The sequence below is a fragment of the Antechinus flavipes genome, chromosome 3 (assembly GCF_016432865.1).
Source record: "Antechinus flavipes isolate AdamAnt ecotype Samford, QLD, Australia chromosome 3, AdamAnt_v2, whole genome shotgun sequence".
NCBI lineage: Eukaryota > Metazoa > Chordata > Mammalia > Dasyuromorphia > Dasyuridae > Antechinus > Antechinus flavipes.
The window spans coordinates 78,023,005-78,044,165 of NC_067400.1; the positions used below are offsets into that span (position 1 = coordinate 78,023,005).

A 21,161-nucleotide genomic window follows, 5' to 3' on the forward strand; every position below is an offset into this window, starting at 1 on the left:
AGACTATTTACACATTTCACAAAATCAGTTACAGTGACCCCACTGATTCAAACATACAGCTTTCAACAATAAAGCAAAACCAGAATAATTATAATATTTATTAAGTAATAGTTTAAAACAAAAATAATCTTAACAGTTATAAATAAGAGCAAGAATAGTAAATAGTAAGCAAAATCAGGAATAATCAAAATCTCACAGCCCACCCATAAACCTGAGTTATATTTTTTCTACCAATTCATACAGATTAAGGGTGGACATATCTGGCAGGAAAGATGATGAGCAAGGTAACCCATATTCCTGGACCAATTCACAATTCTGGACTGCATATTTTGACATTTTTTGTGCCTTTAGAAGCAATCTGCACTACAAAAAGCTGATTCTCTGCTAATTGATCCTCTTCTGGTTCTCCTCTCCAGGTATGCAAAGCTACCCCAATCTACCCCCAAGGAGATGAAACAATCACCAGCTCACAAGGCACTGAAAAAAAATATGCTTTTTAAAAAATTAAGCCAAAATATTTTAGCATTGCACCTGTTCGGTAATGAAATTCCCTTAAGTCTAAGTACTATAAAGCTCCTTCAAGTTGATTCTTTGGGCAATACAGACCAATCCTGACTAGCCAATTCTTCACTCAACAGAATTCTGCTTTTGACTTCAAGCAAAGGAAAACTTATTATTCAATAAGCTTAGCTATCAGTAAAAAACCAGAGTTAATGTTTCTTTTCTTTTCCTCTCTCAAGCCAAAGAGAGCAGTAGAAAGTAACCAGATAGCCCTCAGAAACTGCCCCAAAGATTCATATGTTCATACAGTTCTACACAACAGCAAGATTTGGCTCTTCTCTGGTGAACATAACAGCTGAAACTGACCCAGCCTTTAGCTAGCAAAATCAGCGAAGCAATGCCTCTCAGAACAAGCAACACTGCAGAAGAGTCAGCTATCGCAGCTAGAAACAGCTCCTTTTGTCACTCCTATGTCTTCCAGTTTCATTTTCTTGTGGTTCCTCCTGCAATCAGCCATCTCCCACTTCTCTCTTTGGCAATAGCTGCTTCTCCCTCTTTCCATATCTTCTTCTTTGACTTATTTTATCTTCCAATGCCCCAAATCAGAGCCTCATCTTGTCAAGTAAGTCATCTTCAGTTGGAAAAACTCAGAAAATACTTTTCTGGTGGGTAGGAAATCAACAATCCATTTATAATCTTCCTATGATCCCCAAGCAACTGTCTAACTTAGTTTTCAACCCTAAGCTTTAGAACTCTAAAAAACAACAGGTAAATAAGCTGGTGTGCCTTATAGTAGATATATAATATAGCATATCTTCCTCGTATATTCATCTAGGGTGTACGTCTCAGATCAGTGAATGATCGGGGATGGGGGATAGTTCTTTTTAACATTTTATATGAGAGACTATATTTCTTATCAAGCTGGTTTTTATCATTATTTACCCATACAAATCTTTTTTCTACTCTTTTAGAGAATAAAATATCTACATATGTAAGAGATAATAACTCTTCATTTGTGGAAAGTTATATGTGCTAAACCAAATATTCTGCCTACCAGCTTGAATGAGATTTTGAATTTTTTTTAATTTCTAAATGTTAAAAAATGAAATTTTGCTCATCCTGAAATAAATAATTTATCTAATGGATTTTATATTTTGAGCTGAAAGGGACCTTTGAGATCATCTATAGTCATTTTACAAATGAGAAAATGAAACTGGAGATATAAATGACTTCCCTTAAGTCATACAGGAATGAAAGAACCATTTCCTCTGACTTCAAATCAAGAACTCTTTCCTTTATGCCATGTTGCTTCTATTTACTGTCTACCATTTTTTCTCTGTAATACTAGACCGTTCCCAACCCTAAGAAAATGAAAACACTATGAGATTTAAAAACAAACAATTTTGAAAAATCTCTTCTGTCAAACTAATGGGTCTTATTCATTCTGTCTGGTAAAGAGATAAATGATAAACAGAAGACTGCAAGTAGCATGCATGAGGTTATAGATTTCCAGTTGGAAGGAGCCTTAGTAGTCCAAGGTTCTAATTTTAAGTATGAGGAAGCTGAGGTTCAGGAGAATCAGCTTATTTGCGCATTATCACCTAGAGAATCAGAGGCAAGGTTGGAATTTGAACTCTGGATCTCTGATCTCAAATCTAACAAACTTTTTGGTTTGAGCACAAGGGTTCTCACATTAATTTCCTCCATTACCCTATTGGAATTTGAACTCTGGATCTCTGATCTCAAATATAACAAACATTTCGGTTTGAGAACAAGGGTTCTCACATTAATTTCCTCCATTACCCTAACCCAAACTGAATTTTCAAAACAGAATTCTGGAGAATGAGACAGATTTGGAGACTTGAAAATTATCTAAATGCATCTCTCCTTTTTGGTGATGAGAAAACAGAAACCAAGAGAGATAAAGTGGAATTAAATTCTTTGGTGGAAATTTTGGACTAGAGTTAAATGTCTCTTCATCATCTTAACATTCTTCTTTGCTATTTAAAGATACTTATTTAAGTGCAACACTCTAAGCAGGTTCTAAAGAAAACAGACTTACTGTGCTGTGGATTAACTCCAGTGGTTCTATCATATACATAAAAGTGTTATCTTCAAACATGCCGCTATAATACAAGAAACAGAAAAGGAAAGGTTTGACAAATACTAGCACATAAAAACAATGAGAAATCTTCAACAAATTCCACTTCACGGCATCCATTTCTGCCAGAAAAATGAGGTACCAGTGGGAAATTAAATCTATGCAGAAAATATACAGAAATTATTTTACATTATGGTATCTCAAATTTAATCAACAAATAATGACTAAAAGCTTACAATGCCCAATATTCTGCTGATCACTGTAGGGATCTAAGATCCCTATTCTCCAGAAGTTTACAAAGAACTTAAGATATAATTTTTTTTAATTCTAAGTATTAGAAGATTGTTCTCAAAGAGAGTCATTCAGGAGATTTAACAATTTACACTGTATATGTTGCAAAGATAGGTTACTTTCTTATATAAATCCAAAATAAGTGACATTTAGGAAATTTGGCAGAGTCTTCAGGGGTGGGAATACTTTTGAGTATAAGGAATAAACACCTAAAAACCAAATGGAAGCATCTTTATTTATTATGATTCTGAGTTTTCATTAAACAATCAAAAACTAGATTTAATTTCAGCCCACCCAAGAGTCCTTCTAAAGGCTGAAAAGGGACTTTTCCATCATAATCGCCTCTGAAGTTACATTACAATTTGGAAAATGCTGACTAACTTTCCTTCTAAAATGTTGCCAATGTCAAAGGAAGATTTGTGCTTACTGCAATCCATTGCATGTTGACAATGCAGCTTTGGAGTCCTTGATGCCTCTGATATTTCCATGATAGTAGCAGTGTTCTCCACCCTAGGAAAAGCAGAAATCTTACAGTTATCAATTAAACTTCATGGATCAGGCTTCAGTCTTCACATAATTGTTTGTAACGGATGAAAAAAAAAAAAAAAACTAGGTCAGTCATCTCAAACCCTCTTAAGTGAAAAGGAAAGTGATAGGCAATCAAAACATACTTATATCTCTCAGATATTATACGTATAGTAATATTTCATTTGCTTTCTAAATACACCATAGATAAATACTAAATAAAAACAGACTTATTGTGCTATGGATTAACTCCAGTGATTTTGTCACATGCTTAAAAGTTATCTGATATCAGGAAAGTTGTCCCATGTTATTAATTGCTTTCCTCTTCAAGAGCCAAAACTTAATTTTAGTGTTTTTTGCTAAAAATATTTATGCATTACATGTTTCATACATTGTTTTTTAAATCATCAATCAAAAAAATTCACCTACTAGACATATCCAAAAAATATACTCTTCAATTTGTACTCTGAGTCTCATCAGTGCCCTGCCTATTAGTAGGTAGCATTTTTCATCACAAATCCTTGTTTATTCTGTAGATCAGAGTTTCGTTTGTTTTCACAATATAATTGTTGTATAAATTGTTCTCCCAATTTGGTTCACACTACATCCTGCATCAGTTCATATGAGTCTTCTCAGGTTCTTCTGAAATCATCCCTTCATCCCCTTACAGTAAAATGTATCTCAACACTTTATTATACCATAACTTGTTCATCTATTCCTCAGTTGATAGACATAATCTCAGTTTCCAATTCTTTGTTACCACAAAATGATTTACCATAAGTATTTTTGTATGTAATAGATCCTTGGCAGTCCAAGGTCATCTTAATCTTTTTGGCTGCCATATTTCATTGCTGATAATATTTATTTTATAGTACACAAAACCTCTCAAATTCTTTTCAGAACAAATGCCATCTAGCCATGCTTCCTGCATTCACCCGACCTTTCTAGTATAATTCAATAATATAGTAATTAAGGGATTTTCTGGATTTTAGTATGAATGTTCTTTTTTCTACTTTTGAACTGAGTTTCAGCTTTTCCATTTAGGATTAGTAAGAAAATGCCATCCTGCAGTCATAGGATATAAATGTTTCTTCCATGAATCAAAGCATGGGGCAATCTGAATGGCATTATTTATTAGCTCTTTTTAGAATTTAATGGAAGACAAAAATGTCACATATCCCAGGAAAACTCCCTTGACACAATTTAGAGGGATCCTGGATATCAAATGAGATTTGGAGGTAGCCAGCAAATCCTTTATACACATTATCATTCCCCAGGTTACCCTAAATCATGCAGTTACATTAAGTACATTAAGCAATTCAGCATATTCCAATTTGATACTAGAAGAATTACTGAGTTTTCTTATGTCTATTTTTAAATCTAGTTACAAAAAAAATGTAGTACCAGAAGAATGCTTTCTGGCAATTTTTCAGACCTACGTCTAGTTTTAAAAATATCATGAGCAAAAGTCTTCTTGCTGTATTTCTTAGATATCAAATAAAGTCTGAGACAGAAAAAAAATCACTTTAGGTTGCAAGAGCAAGAACAGTAGACATATAAAAGCATTAGATAGCCAAATGTTAAAAGGCAAATATTCTTTGTTGTAGACCTAGCATACAAAAACATTACATACATATATAGAGATATACATAAGTATAGATAGATAGAATGATCACTTTACTTCAACACAATTCAAGGTTAGAATTTTCTGAATTTGAATTGTCAAGAAAAAAGAGAATTTCTCCAATTCTCTCACCAAAGTTCTCCCAGAAAACCAATATTTAAACAATAAATCATGTGCAAAAAAAAGGTGACCTGTTCACTACACAGAATCAGTATCCCAGTATCCCCTTGTACACTATCTAATTGAAACAACTCAGTAAAATCACCATTAAACTCCTCATTGAGAAATCCTATAGCTTTTTTTCTCTCATCTTTCAATTCTCTGAAGCAATTAACACTTTTGACTATCCCTCCCCCTCAGTAATTCTTTCTTCCCTTAACTTCTACAACACTGTACTCCCATGGTACTTTTTCTACATTTCTAACTATTCTTATTGGTTTCCTTTTCTGTTTGTTCTTCCCATTTCTTGATTGAGATATATCCCATAATCCTATCTTTGAACTTCTGTTCAATCTACACTCGCTTCCTTGATTATTTTATCCACAATTCTAGCTTCTATTTCCATCTCTACATAGATGACTTCCAAAGCTAGATCTCCAGCTCATCTTCTACCTAGAAAGTAAGTCCTTTATTTCCCTCTACCTACTAGATATCTCCACCTACATATCGAAGTATCCGCACCTTCTCAAATCTTCTCAAAAGACTTCTTAGTTCAAATCACCATCATAACTCTATTTCCATCATTCTACCTACCAGTCCTTTAGACACATAACCTTGAAATCATTATTATTTTATTAATAAAGCCCTACACACCAATTTTAAATGAACTGTATCTCCATGAAAGTTTAGATCTGAAAAAATATGGTGAAAATGGACATCAAGCAATCTTCAGATCTAGAAAGTCCAGGGTTCAGGTCTTGCCTCAGCAAATCATTTAATTTCTCTGTGACTCAGACAATTCTCTAAGACATATGCTAATTGCTAAACAGGTGTCTTCCTACATAGATTGATGGAATTTTCTTCCCCAGTTCACAAGTCTAACCCAAAAGTAATTTTTAAAATAAAGTTTTATGTTAGTAGGCACTTATTAAATATTTACTGAATGTTGAATAAATGACATTCCAATAACTCAGTCTTGTAAACTGACAGATTATGACTGATTAGTTTTTTAAATATTAGATTCTTTTTAATTTTTTTAAGAATTTTTAGAAATTTTTAATATTAGATGATTGACAAAGCAATACTTTTTTTAAATTATGTATTGGGAATATTATCTGCCTAAACTTGAACCCTGAAGAGATTAAGTGAAAATGTCTTAAAAGTGAAGAACTTGAGACCCTCAGTTTCACCATTGAACTCATTAAATTCAATGAGAAAAAAATGTTCTGGAAGTAGTTTAATTGATAATGTGTTAGGACAGTTTGGCTGTACCAGTGCTATATAAATTCTTAATGTCTCATCTAAAATGTACTATTCAGCTCAAAATAGCTTTGCTAAGAGCCAGTGTCATCTGCCTCCTAGATTTCATAATGACATCATTTTTTAACCCTTGGTTTCTTTTCATAACTTGAGATGTATTCAAAAGAAATGCTTGAAATCAAGTTATTTTAAGGAATTAGCAAATAATAACAGGTATGATTAGTTTGCATGTATATAGCACTTTATGGCTGGCACATCCCTATATGTACTTTCTCTTTAGCTTCACAACTACCCCGTGAAGTGGGTGCTATTAATATCCCCATTTTACAGATGAGGAAACTGAAGCAGACAGGGATTAAATGACTTGCCCAAATTAATGCAGCTAGCAAGACCCACATCTTTCTGACTTCAAGTCTAGCACTCTTAACCCTGCAACACCTAGTTCCCTCAAATATTGATTTGAACCTGTGACTTCAGAATTAAAGAACTAAAAAAACAACATGTACCCAATATATTAGGTCAATCTATAAAGACAATGAAAATTCTACCTTCAATAAGAAGCCTTCCTTAAACCCTCTTCATTCCAGTATTTTCCTCTCTGTTAATTATGTCCTATTTTTCCTATATGTAACTTGTTTTGTATATATTTATTTGCATGTTGTCTCTTTGTAAGCCCTTTGGAGACAGGGATTTTTGCTTCTTTTTTGTAATCCTAGAGTTTAGCACAGCACATGGTACATAGTAAGTACTTAATAGATATTGATTGATTGATGAATCAGTTGAACTAAGTTTAATCTGGATAGGTCATTATTAAATGCTTTTCTAATATTTAGAGCAGTTTATTAATTTAGTCGATGAGGGAAACAAACTTTTTTCAACAGAGGGTTAAGTGGCCCAAAGGGGGAAAATTTAATCAAGGGCCACATGCAAAAAAAAACTTTCCATTCAGCCACTTTTTAAATTAATAATCAAGAATATAAAATATTAAGTTATAAAAAAGAATAAACTTTAGACTCATAGTTATTAAGGGGCAGTGAAAAAAACAAAGAAGAGAGAGATGAGAAAGATAAGAAAAAGATTAAAACTTGCTACCAAAAAAAAAATCAGAAGACAAAGGAGGGAGAAAATGCCAATCCAGACCTTGCTCATACCTCTATCTACACATTAAATAAAGCTTCTTATTTATGAAGTGTAACACTTTAGGCCGAGAAAGATTAAGTAAATTTATTGATCACACAGTAATAAAAATGATCAAAGCTGAGATTTGAATCCAGGCCATCTAACTCCAAATCTAGTACTTGCACATTTCAGTCATACCCGACTCTTCATGACCCCGTTTAGAGTTTTCTTGGCAAAGATATTGGAATCATTTGCCATCTCCTTTTCCAGTTCACTTTTTATTTTTTCACATGAGAAAACTGAACAGAGTTAATTGACTCGTCCAAGAGTCACATCCCTAGAAGTGACTGAGGTCAGAAGATGAGGCTTCCTGACTCAAGGTCTGCCACTCTACCCACTGCAGCACTTAGCTTTTGCATACATACCAGAAAATCTAGTCTGCCTTAATGGTCCAACATTGACTATTATTGTCATTCTACCAGCTCCCTCTCCCTCCAGTCGCAAAAACGTCCTGAAGAAAATTCTAACAATTGTCCCTATTTCTCTTAAGAGTTCTCTGAGGGCAATGCTAAGAAGAGAATATCTAAACATCTTTTCTTTTCTTTCTTTTTTGCTGAGGCAATTGGGGTTAAGTGACTTGCCCAGGATCACACAGCTAGGACGTGTTAAGTGTCTGAGATCAGATTTGAACTCAGGTCCTCCTGATTTCGGAGCTGGTGTTCTATCCACTGAAACACCTAGCTGCCCCTAGAACATCTTGAGTTGTCTAAGTGATTCTCTTCTCAAGAACAAATTTCTGCTGAAAGCAGATACCCAGATTGGGCTCTATAGGGTGAGGAGAAAGCTTCATCTAAGCTATGGAAAACTGGTATGTAAGGATTGACACCTAGAGGAGGAGTCTTCAAACTGAATTGGAGAATAGCAAGGATCCAGAGAGGACTATTAAGTAAACTTTAAATAAACACAAGTCAAGCTAATGTAATAAACTGGGATCGCCCTATAATTTTCTCAGCATGAATACTTCGGTAAAGACTAGCTATGTCCTTGAAATGACCTTTTTCTCAGCTACAATGGACAGAAAAAGCAAAAGGATAATGGGAGGAGGGGAAGGAAATCAAGTGTTAAAAAATCATACTATCCAAGATTCCAAACTATAGAATTCCCACCTTTTCTAATCCCCCGAAGTTGACTTCCTCATATTAACAAAGGCAAATAATTCCTTTTTACCTAAAAGCTACCTTTGAAATATACTGTTTTGTCATAATTGGCATCTTTTTCACTTTCCAAAATGCACACACTTAAAATAGAAATGATTCTTAATTTGTTGCCCTTACTTATGAGGGAGGAGATGGCTGGCAGATACTTAATTTTAGAAAACCTCCCACAGACCAGATGAACATAAGCCAAAGACTATACAACCTATAAGGTACAACATTCCCTTCTCTGGTTTGAAATATTTATGTTTTACATATTTTTGAGTAAGACATCTGTCTTCTGATGATATTATATTTCTTACAAACTAGTTCCTATAATAACAATAATAATAATCTCATTATCTAAGATTTTAAAAATTTCCAAAGCTCTATGAACATTATAGTAGTATTAACAATTAATGTATATATAACACATTAAAAAGGCACTTTACATATATTAACTCATTTAATATTCACAACACCTGGGTAAAAGCATACCAGTGCTATTGATGAAGCTAAAAATTGGCCTATGCTGGAAAGCAATTTGGAACTATGCCTCCCCAAAATCATTAAACTGTTCATATTCATATCCTTAAACTCAGTGATAATATTATTAGATTTAAACATCAAAGAGATCCCAAAAAAAAGAAAAGGATCCATATGTACAAAAATATTTATAGCAAATTTGCTATAATAAAAACTAGAAACAAAAAGAACATTGATTATAGAATGCCATATGAATATCATCAAAAGAGAAAAATTCAGAAAAACTTGAAAATATTGTATAATGCGATACAGAGAAAAGTAAACAAAATCAAGAAAATAATTTATATAATAATTACAACATTGAAAAGGAAAAAAAATTAGAAAGATTTAAGAAAAGTAGATAACATGGTAGCTAGAATTCTGGACCTTAATTCAGGAAGACCCTAATTTAAACATTGTCACAAATATTTACTGTGTCTGTGTGTTATGTTATCACATAACCTCCATCTACCTCAGTTTTTCCAATTTAAAATGGATGTAATAGCTGCTGCCTCACACGGTGGTTGTAAGGATCAGGTAGCACGGAAAACAATTTGTAAACCTTGAAGAGCTATATAAATGCTAGTGATTTCAGAAGTAAGAATTAATTATTCTTATCAATACAATAAGTAGCCATCAATCTAAAAGATTGATGATAAGTCATGTTTCCTATATCATGACAGATAAATGATGAACTAAAGGGGCAGAATAAGATACAACCAATGTATGGTTTGGTTTTGTTTGATTATATTTATTTGTCACATTGAAAGGCATTTTTTTTTTGCTTGAGGAAAGATTTTTAGTGATGTCAAAAAAAAAAGTATCTACACAAGTAGATAGTATTAGAACTACTTTGTTGAATTGCTTTTTTTAAAGATATGTTCATAATTAAGATTAATGGCTTCATGAATAATTCTCTTTTTCTGTACTTTATATGAAAATTCTCATTTTTATTCATGTCTATAAAGATCATGATAAAGAGAAATAAAACAAAAAATATTTTTAAAACCAATTCTATAAGGTAAGTATAATTTATGTTCCCACTTTTACAGAAAAAACTAAGGTTCCAAAAGAGCAAATGAATTCATGTCTGACATGGGATCCGAATCCAAGTTTTCTATTCCATGTCTAACACACATTTTCTGTCCTTTGATCTTAATACTTCAAAACAAATATATAAGAGTAGTGTTCCAATTATTATTCCCATTTTATATTGAGGAATCTGTTTACAGACATCTTCCTACTTTTTCCATAATTTTGGCACTTGGCTCACAGGCTTTCTCTCCGACCACAACTTGCTGTCCTACTCATGGAGGACATCAATATTCATGATGATGTCCCTACAAAATCCTGACCACATAATTCTCTAATCTGCCAATGACTTTCCCTTTCACCACACTTCAGTCACTGGATAATACAGTCAAACTTGAGGCTTTACTATCTCCAAGAACTACATGATCTGTAAAAAAGGCAGCTAAGTAGTACAGTGGATAGATAGAGCTCTGAATTCAAATTTGACCTCAAATACTTACAAGCTATGTGAACTTGGACATTTCATTTCCCTTTGCCTTGATTTCCATATCTACAAAGTGAGGATAATAATAGCACCTTCCACCAAGGACTGCTATGAGGATAAAATGCAATTAATATTTCAAACCTAAAAATGATAATACAAGTGGTATTATTATTATGAGTCTAGTTATCATTATCTAAGCTCTTTAAATTTTTATTCTGTGACAATGTCCTAATCTTCCACCTCTCTTACTCTCTCATTTACCCAAAATCTCTTATTTATCCTTAACAGAATCTCTAGTTCTTTGGTTCCTCCTTTTTCTCCCAACCTGTCTTCCTTCTATAACTTCATTTGTCTCTATTTTCAGTCTTGATTCTATAGCCACCACTTTAATAATTCTCTAGCTTCCAATTTAGAATCCTTCACTCCTTTAACCTTTCACGGTTCCTAATCTGCTATTCTTCATTCCTGGATAACCTCCACTGTCCAATTTTTCTGTTCCCACATCTAGGCTTTTAGGAATCACTGGAAAAACACAAAGTCAAGCTGATTTCACCCCCTAAAAATTTATGGTACATTAACTTAGTTGGTAATTCACTGCTGCTACTTTAAACCTATTGCCTACATTTCATTCTCTGATTAAATAATGTTTGTTTAATTGGAATTTTATTGAATAATATAAAATAAAATATTTTTCATAATATATAAAATTTTCATTCTTACTCTCTCTGATTGAACTAAGAGCAAGGAAAAGAGAAAACTAAATTGAATATTTTCTAATTATTGAATCTGAGAAATAAAAATTAAGACTGTCTTCAATAATATCCTCTTGTTGTCTTATTTATACTATAGGTAGACTCCTCCATAATGTCTAGAAATAGCCATCAGAATTAATTGGGTACTTACTAGCTGCTATGTTAGATATGTGCTATTTAAGAACCTTATAGTGTTGGGGAGATAAGGTCAATCTATATAAGATAGTGAGCAATGCAAAACTATAAATAGCTTAATACCTGACTGCCACAAATGAAATAGAAATTCAAAGATTAGAAAAATCACTAGGAATAGATGGGAATGGTTTTGAGGAAGATGAACTTTTAATTGGGCCTTATAAAATAACCAAGACTTTCTAGGATAGAGAGTTTTGTAAGTGGGGGGAATAACATGAGAAAATCACAGGTGTTGGTACCGTTTAGCTTCTGACTTAGTAGCTACAACAACTCAAGAAATAAATAAAATTTAAAAACAGTCTTTAATTTTATGTAGACGAGTAATACAATGACAGTGGGAAAATAGTGAAAAAGGAACCACAGAGTTCTATGAATAAAAGAATCATTAGACCATAATATCAATTTAATTCTGATATTTATTGTATAAAATGAAATCCCTGTCCAATGAGTTGATATACTAGTAGAGAAAATGAACAACATCTACAGAAAAAAATTAAATTGATTCAGAAGATTTTTAAGTTTATGAAATGGGATGATAATTCTTTGGTTCTCCTTGGCAACATAAATAACAGAATTAGTGGAATTGATAACAAAATGCATCATTTCTTGAATTATTAAGTCATTGCAACCTGTAGTAGCCATAATGAGCAAAAATAAAATGCCCATGAAGATGTCAGTAGCTGACACAGCCACATCTTCTGCAGCTGGTAAAACTGTCAAGTGCTTCACAAAATTTCTCAAGATGCTCCAAATGAAAGTGACATACCCTTTGACACTCATGACTTTGATACAAAGCTAGACACAGAAGACAATGATTAAAAACTAGATTAGAAAATGAGGATTGTGATCAAAAAATGAAATAAACTGAAGTTTATAGCTATTTACTATAGTAGAAATAAAAAATAATTTTGAATTTGTAGACCCTCTGAAAGGGTTTCAGAGACCCCAACAATTCTTTGGACTATACTTTGAGGACCACTGGAATATAGCATTATTCCCACTCTGTGACAGGAGAGTCAGTAGGAGCATGGACTCTCACAGCTGGAGGAACCTTAGAGAGCACCTAGTCCAACCCATCTCTGAACAAGCATGACTTTCTACAACTTTCAAATCCTTTTGAACCATTTTGTCTTCTAGTTAAACAAGGAGATGTATACTAACCTAAGACCTTTACAGTTTCATAAATAATGTCCTAAATAAAATCTAAATGGAAGACATTCTTTTACCAGTCCTCCAAATATTCCTGTTTGTGGCTGACATTGGATCAACTGCATCAACTCTGGCAAAATTGCAGGAACTCCTCAATAAAACCCACTCACTGGAAAAACAAAGTTGATTAAAGAAGCATAGCGTAGAAATTAGAAGGCACAGGGGGATAGAGAGGTGCCCTCATTGTTAGGAGGCTTGGTTTCAGGTTCTATCTTGAATAGATAGGGGCTATGTGACCAGAGGTAAGCACTTTCTCAGCACTCTAGGCAATCTCTATGACTAGAAATTATAGCACAGTTAACCATCTATATTGGTGGCAAGAGTTTAATCCCTTAGAGTTCCCTATATGGATGGGAAGTATGACCATAAGTATGGTCCCCCAAAAAAGTATCAATATACAAAAATATAGAGATTTGTAAAATAACTGCCAAATTACATAAGAAATTCTTGACCCTCATATAATGTTATGCATCCACACTGTGTCTCCCCAGGGAAGATTCTTCCATACACATTTAATGACTTGCTATTTGATTACTTGTTTTGCAATCTACCCAACTCTGTATTTACATTATTGATAGAACCCTTTGAAATCATTTAAAAAGCCATCTCTTCATTGAAATTTTCCAAAGTATAGCATGGTGCTTGGCACATAGTAGGCACATAATGTTTATTAACATGAATTTAATTTGTAAAACTAGACAAACATCTGAGAGTGAGTTGGACCCATCCTGACAGGGTGATGGTCAGAGGCTAGGTAAAGATTAGCTGTAGACATGCTAGTGAAAACTAGACTAATTCTCTTTAAAATACAATAATTTTGTTTGAATAGAATTCCCACAAATATCAGAAACACATTCACAATGTAAACTATATTTTAAAAACAAATTTCAAAGACAAATATTAAATTATTTTGGATTGTCAATATCTTTGAATCTATTTTGTGTGAATAATCAGGAAATGAACTAAGCACTTGTTATCCCTTCTGCAGAGGGAAGAAGAGGAGTGTTGAGATTGGTGGATCACTTGAATTCAGAAGTTCTGAATTTCAGTAGGATGAAGGCCAAATAGATATCCTCAATGGAACCAGTATGACAAAGCCCCAGAAGCAAAGGGCTATCAGATTGCCTGAAGAGTAGCAAACTTCTGCTTTCTGGAAAAGCAAAGATTAAACTTCCATGTCAACCGCTAGCTAGAAAACAGAGGGAAGTCCCATCTAAAAGAAAAATCTGACTGCATATTTCAAATATTTCATAATTTTGAAGGAAATATACATCCAAAGTATAAAGAATTGCTTAACTTCTTCATAATTTCACAGTAGCACACATCTGGTATAGTGCCACTTCAGCAATTTGTTACAACAGCATTTCAGGCAATATTTATTTATTTGTTTTAATCTTTGTTATGGGAGAAGGAAGGGAGAAAGAGATAAAGACAGAGACAGAGAGACAGAGAGAAAGAGACAGAGACAGAGAAGGAAAGAGAACAAGAAGAAGAAGAAAAAGAGGAAGAACAAGAACAAAAAGAACAACAACAATGAGGAGGAAGAGGAGGAAAAAAAGAGAGAAAGGAGAGACAGAGACAGACAGAGATAGAGAGACAGAGAGCGACCACTCATACAAAGATCCCAACCATGTAAGAGGTAAAGATAATAATCTTTATGAGTGTTTAAGCTCAAATGTCAGAAGCAAGAATAAAGCATTGAAAAACTCAGCTTGTACCGAACAGGCTACTAAAGATGGCTTGTTGCCAGTCAGAAAATCCTTTGTTTCAATGAGTAGCCACCTTCCAAAGTTTTCCTGATAATAAATTTTCCCTTTTGTGGACTCAGATGACTGCTAGAGTCCAACTAACTCCTGTGTTCTCAAATCAATTGACTCAGAAATTCTCCTCCACGAAATTTGGATCCAGTTACTGCAGCATACCAAGGTGGCCAGACCATTTGCTGAGTCTATAGAGTTTCTGTGCAATCCTTTCTACTCAAGACTCATGATTCAGCAACCGCAGTGCTCACTGCTGCTGGCACAGTAGAGGGAGAGAGACTCTGGTTTGGAGAATTGCCACGGACTGCTATCTTGCCTGGTTTAGCATTTCTGCTCACGTTCCATAGTGTTAACTTTTAAGAAGGCTAAACAAAACCCAAGACTTCCAAGGCAAATTCTTTTTTACCTCCCAATGAGAAAAAAGAAAAACTACAATGTAATACATGAGTATCTATCACTTATACATTAAGTTTAAATGCCAACCACCCATGGCAAATTTCAAAAATCTGTTCCTAAGTGTAAGGTAAAGGATCTTCATTGGACATTCAGGTATTCAGTGGAAGGCAGGAATTACTTGTATATTATTTAGAACACACAAATTGATGAAATCTCAAGTCAGTGAGTTTAGGGAATTCACAATGTAGAAAATTCCTCTGTTGATACAGATTATGTAATTTATAGCTCTGTCCATGGTCACACAGTTAGGATACATCAAAGACAATACTTGAACCTGGTCTCCCTGACTCCAAGGCATATAAGACATTATTCACTTGTTATGCTCAGATGTTTTTCCTCAGTCAGTACATTGGAAAGACAATTGTAGAATATAATGAAATCTTACTAATGAGGACTCAATTTATTTCTAAATTTTTCATCATTCAGCCTGAATTAGCTAAAATTTACTTCAAATCACCTTCAAAGTGCTTAATCAAATTAGGGATTAATTAATACTTCGAGTGCTTGGTTAATCCACTTAGGACAATGCATAAAAGACATCCTCTCTCTAATCTCTATATCTTTGCCCATGCTGTCTCTCATGCTTGAAATACAACTCAGCATCACCTCAGCCTCTCAGAATCCCTAGCTGCCTCCAGAATTCTACTCAAATACTAACTACACAAGACTTTTCTTAATCTTCTAGGTTCTCAGTGCTCTTCTGGCATCCCTAAAAATGATTTGTATTTATTTGTGTACTTATTACTAATATATGCTTTTATATATACATATATACATATATAATATACATATATATATATATATATATATATATAACTTAATTGGATTTCCAATAGATTTTCCTCCCAAATCATGAAAAGGATTTTGTTTGTTCTTTGTATATATTTGATTTTCTTTTTCTGTTTGAATGATGTTCTCTGAGTTGAATGTAAACAACTTAAAGACAGGGACAGTTTATTTCTGTTTGCGTATCCCTAGCACCTGGTACATTTAATTGCATTGAACACACTATTTTAAGAACTTCTGTACTTGACTGGGACAAAATTTGATTGTAGTCATTGCAAATTCTTATCTAATTAATTAGGCTTAAACAGGATTTCTACTTGGAAGCCATTGCCAATTAATTTAAGTTACCTGATGAGAAGAAAACCACAGACCTTTACAAAACAACAACAATAACACTGCAATGCAGTATTTTCATTGATTCAGACTAGTTTTCTCTAAATTCCACCAAATTACGGTACAAAGACTGAAAGAGAGATCTTAATGGTCCTCAGCTAGAAAAGCCCTTAAGGGTAGGATGTGGTCTAACTTTATGCCTTTCTGCAGCTGAATATCTGACTTGTGTCACATGAATGAGGAAAGTGTTGCGGGCACTAGATTAGTGGTTATCATTTCTTACTTCTTCCTGATCTCTTGTCTTTCTCCTCCTTTCCTTAATCTCTATTTTCCCACTTCCTTGTTCCCTTTTGTTCCCCTCAGTAAGTGGTTTTTTCATGGGCACAGTTTAGCCCTGCAGGAAGAATTGATAAAGGCCAAATGACAGTTTATTCTCTCACTTCTTTGGTGACCCATTTCTGAGAATCAGATTGATTTATATGTAAATGAAGTTTCTCCAATTTTTAATCATTTTCTCCCTCCTGGTCACTCCTCCTAGACCTTAATGTTGACTCGATTTTAGGTGACCTTCTGTCCCTCTAACTCTCCTGGTTCTCAAATTCCATCATTCCTATTTGGTCCTCAATCCTTTCCTTTCATAATTAATGTCATGCAGTCCAGCTTCCTACAGCCTTTTGTCCTAGCGCTAGTTATGAACCCTGCCATTCACCCTCAGTCACCCCTGGGTGAAGTGAACTGGGAAAGCTGTCTCACAAGTTAGGGATAGTGTTCTAAAGAGTGAGTGAGAGTGGGCTGTGCTTCAGGGCCAGGTTTCTTTCTCCAGAAACCACATAGTTTACAAGGAGTAAGACCTTTTCTTTGTGAGACTAAGTTGGGTTGGAAGTTTTCCTCATTTACAACTTAGAATGTAAGTCATTTGTCTTAATTAATCAGGGCAAAGATCCAGTCTATGGGGGGTGTTACCCCAAACCCTTATTTTATTCTTGTCTGTTAACTGAGCCTTGCCTCTCCTTGTCTAACTGCTTGTTGGGAGGAAGATGCTCTTTCTCACGAGATTCGTAATAAAATTCCTTTCTGTTTTTACCTTGAGAAATCTCTTTGATTTATTTAAACCAGTGTTCTTTGTCCCACACACCCCCAACACAGAATCATTGAATCTCAAAGTTGGATAGAATTTCAAAGATCATCTAATATAATGCGTTTCTGATTTCCTCCCCACCTCAAAATTTTTTTTCCTAAACATCACCAGCAAATGCCCTTCAGTTGAAGATCCTTAGTGAAGGGACATTCCCCACCAACTCAGGCAGTCTCTTTCTCTTACAGAAAGAACCTTATTATTGCATTCTCCATTACTACTCCTAGGTAATAATCAGGCTGGAGGAAGTCTTGAAATTTACAAATTCAAATCCTCTAAATCTTAACTGGATTTTCACTAATACATGATGATCCTTTTCATCCTCCCTGATTGACTCTCACTCATCAAAAAAGTTATCCCAAATCTCCTAGATTCTCCTCAAGCTCCCAAAGACATTCCCAATCACCTTTTTCTAAGCAGATAATCTTATCTTCTACATGACTGAGAGATTCAAAAATTTTCCAAAACTTCCTCATCCATCCTCCTTCACACCTCTAACCTCCTCTACATCTTTACCCATCATCTCTTCTGTTGCATCTTTAGAGGAAGAGAAAGCCCTCATTCTGCTTTCTTTTTGTATTCCTGATTCAGTTTCCGGAATGGTACAGTGAAGAGAGTGCTAAATTCGAAGACAAGTAGACCTCAGTTAAAATCTGATCTCAGATACTTCCTAGCTGTGTGCCATTGGGCAAATCATTTAAGTAGCCTCTGTCTGCCTATTTCCTATAAAATCGGGATAATAACAGCACCTTTCTCCTAGAGTTGTGAGGCTCAAATGAGAATATATAAAGTATTAAGCACAGTATTAGTACATAATTGGAACTTGATAAATTCCTGTTTTTTTTTTTTTCCTTCCTTCCTAACATCTCCTCCAGGATCATCCCCACTGATCATTACTTCTCTCTCTCATCTCTTTCTAATTACTTGCTCCTTCCCTACTGTCTAAAAGCATACTCTATTCTCCTTTCCTTAAAAATTCTTTCTTAAACTCTACCATGTCCAGTCTCTGTCTCTGTCTCTCTCTCTCTCCCGCTATTTCCCCCACTCTATCCTTTTTTTTCCCTTCCTATTCACTGCAAAATTACTAGCTAGTCACCTAAAATCATGTCTCCACTTCTTCACCATTCTTCTCACTTTATTCCAATCTGACTTCTGGTCTGACTATTTCACAGAAACTTAGTTACTAAATCCATTGGATTATTCTTATTTGTTACTTGTTCTTATTTTCTTTTTGTAATCCTCTTTGAGTTCTTCCTATGGCTTTTGACAATGATGATCACCGGGGCATCTCTGCAATGCTGACTCTCCCCTCTCCTTTGCATCAAGTTCCATTCATTCTACCTCTATAGAAATAGCCTCATGGCCACTATCTTATTTCAGGACCTTGTCACCTCTCACCTAAACCACTGTCAGCTTCATTGAACACCTATTACTAACTGCCATTCTAGCCACAAGACCAGAGGCAAATCAATTATCCTATCCTTCCCTGATGTCCTCATTTTAAAATAAGGCAAGTGGACTAAAAAGGTCATGAAATGTCTAACAGCTCTATAATTTCAAATCTATTACAACTGTTCAGTGTTTCTGAAGTGAATCTTTGTGGCTTACCTTTTTAGTTTCTCAAATCATCTATCTATCCTAAACTCACTAATATAATATATTTTAGAATAAGGCACATTCATATTATCTTTTACTATTACCTCAGTTAAGAAAAAGAATAAATAACTCATATCCCTAGTAGTTTCAGTCATAGTATCTATGGAGGCTGTTTATAATTCTTATAGTTTATCATTTATAATAGTTTATAATTCTCATAATTAACTAGAGAAGGCAGCAGGTCTTTTATATGGATAAAAGGAGAACCCTTTTGCCTGGTAGAGACACTTAAACAATGAACCACTTATTGAGTTTTTGCCAAAGTACATTTTTCATCCAAAAATAGCCCACCTTGATTTATTTTAACCATACCTTAGAGTACTGTGGTTTTCCATCTTCATAATGAATCTCTACATAATTAGAGGATAGCAAGCCACTGCAAAGGAAAGAAAACAAGAGCCATTAATGTACCAATGATAATGGCACAAAACTCAATTCATGGAAATGAGGAATATTGAGATGGCGCTGATCACTGAAATCTATAAATTCAAAACTTTAAATTTGGTCTCAGACACTAGATGTGTGACACTGATCAAGTCACTTAACCTGTTTGTCTCAGTTTCCTCATCTGTAAAATGAGCTGAACAAGGAAATGACAAACCACTACAGTATCATTGCCAAGGAAATTCCAAGTGAAGTCATAACGAGATGGACATGACTAAAACTACTAAATAACAATATTTACACTTCAGAAATCAGGAAGCTACAAATTAAGATTTTATTTATTGTTTTATTGTTTATCTAGACTGAAAAAAGTATTAATTATGCAGATTAAACTCATGAATCATTCTATACATTTTTCCCCAAGAAATTATTATTAATTATTTACTAGAAGAGCAGATAAGTGCACAGTGGATAGAGTCAGGAGGACCTGAATTCAAATCTGGTCTAAGATACTTGACACTTATTAGCTGTGTGATCTTAGACAAGTCATTTAACCCTAACTGTTCATATATATAGATAATATATCTGTTATATATATATATATATATATATATATAAAATACACACATATATATGTATATGTATATATATACTAGAATGTCCTTAAGTTCTTCCATAAGAGAGGTAGAGGACATGGGTCAGACCTATCAATTATAATTAAAGTACTACCTGAAAACAGAAAGAGAAAAACATATTTAGGTTGGGCCAAAGACTCAAGAAGCAAATCATTTCCTTTTCCTATTATTTTTGAGAAATTGTGATATTTTGTGACAATTAGCTTAGGAAAGTAATCCAGGCAAAGGGAAGAATCTGAATTCTCCCTTATTTGTTCTCATAATATATGGCAGAGATGGGAGACTGGGCAGATTATAAGTCAGGAGAACACTATTACACACCAAGAACTCTGTGTCACACCAAAACACAACCACCAGCGTTCTTCCTTTATTCTGGGTCTGTGATGTCATCACTGTGGGATCCTCTTTAAAAATCGCCTAGGACCCAAAATCATGCAGCACAGTATGCATCCTATGGTACAGCTTGACCCCAGACTTTCCTGACTTTAAGGCTAGAATAGATAGATAGATAGATAGATAGATAGATAGATAGATAGATAGGTGGATGATGGATGGATGATGGATGAAAGGATAAATAGATAGATAGATGGATAGATAGATATATGATGGATGAAAGGATAGATAAATAGATGATGGATGGAATGATAGATAGATGGATGGAAGGATTGATAGATAGATGGATGGAAGGATAGATAGGTAGATAGGTAGGTAGGTAGGTAGGTAGGTAGGTAGGTAGGTAGATAGATAGATAGACAGATATCCATGCCAAGTTGACTCTCACTAGAACATAGTAAGTGCTCTTTTTAGTTTGAAATGAATTACCACAAAATATACTTTTTCTTAATTACCCAGGATCTCAAATTATTTTATTCATTATGTAACTATTAGTTATATATATATATATATATATATATATATATATATATATATATATATATATATATATATATATAGTTAGAAAGTCACTACAGTCTTAATCTCAACTGGTTTTGAAATAGAAACTATAAGACATGAGAAAGGTGATCTAGGACCATTCTGGGAAAGTG

At 34.1% G+C, this 21,161-nt stretch overlaps 1 protein-coding gene across 3 annotated transcripts in view; it reads right to left on the minus strand.

The window, feature by feature from the left end:
* The window catches only part of ADAM23 (ADAM metallopeptidase domain 23), a 213,117-nt gene that overhangs the window by 101,605 nt on the left and 90,351 nt on the right, over positions 1–21,161 (minus strand). For all 3 annotated transcript variants that reach the window (XM_051983695.1, XM_051983693.1, XM_051983694.1), the window contains exons 4-6: positions 19,409–19,472; positions 3,321–3,403; positions 2,564–2,627 (exon numbers count right to left, since the gene is read on the minus strand). In XM_051983695.1, coding sequence (XP_051839655.1) covers positions 2,564–2,627; positions 3,321–3,403; positions 19,409–19,472 — 211 coding nt within the window. The remainder of the gene's footprint in view (positions 1–2,563; positions 2,628–3,320; positions 3,404–19,408; positions 19,473–21,161) is intronic.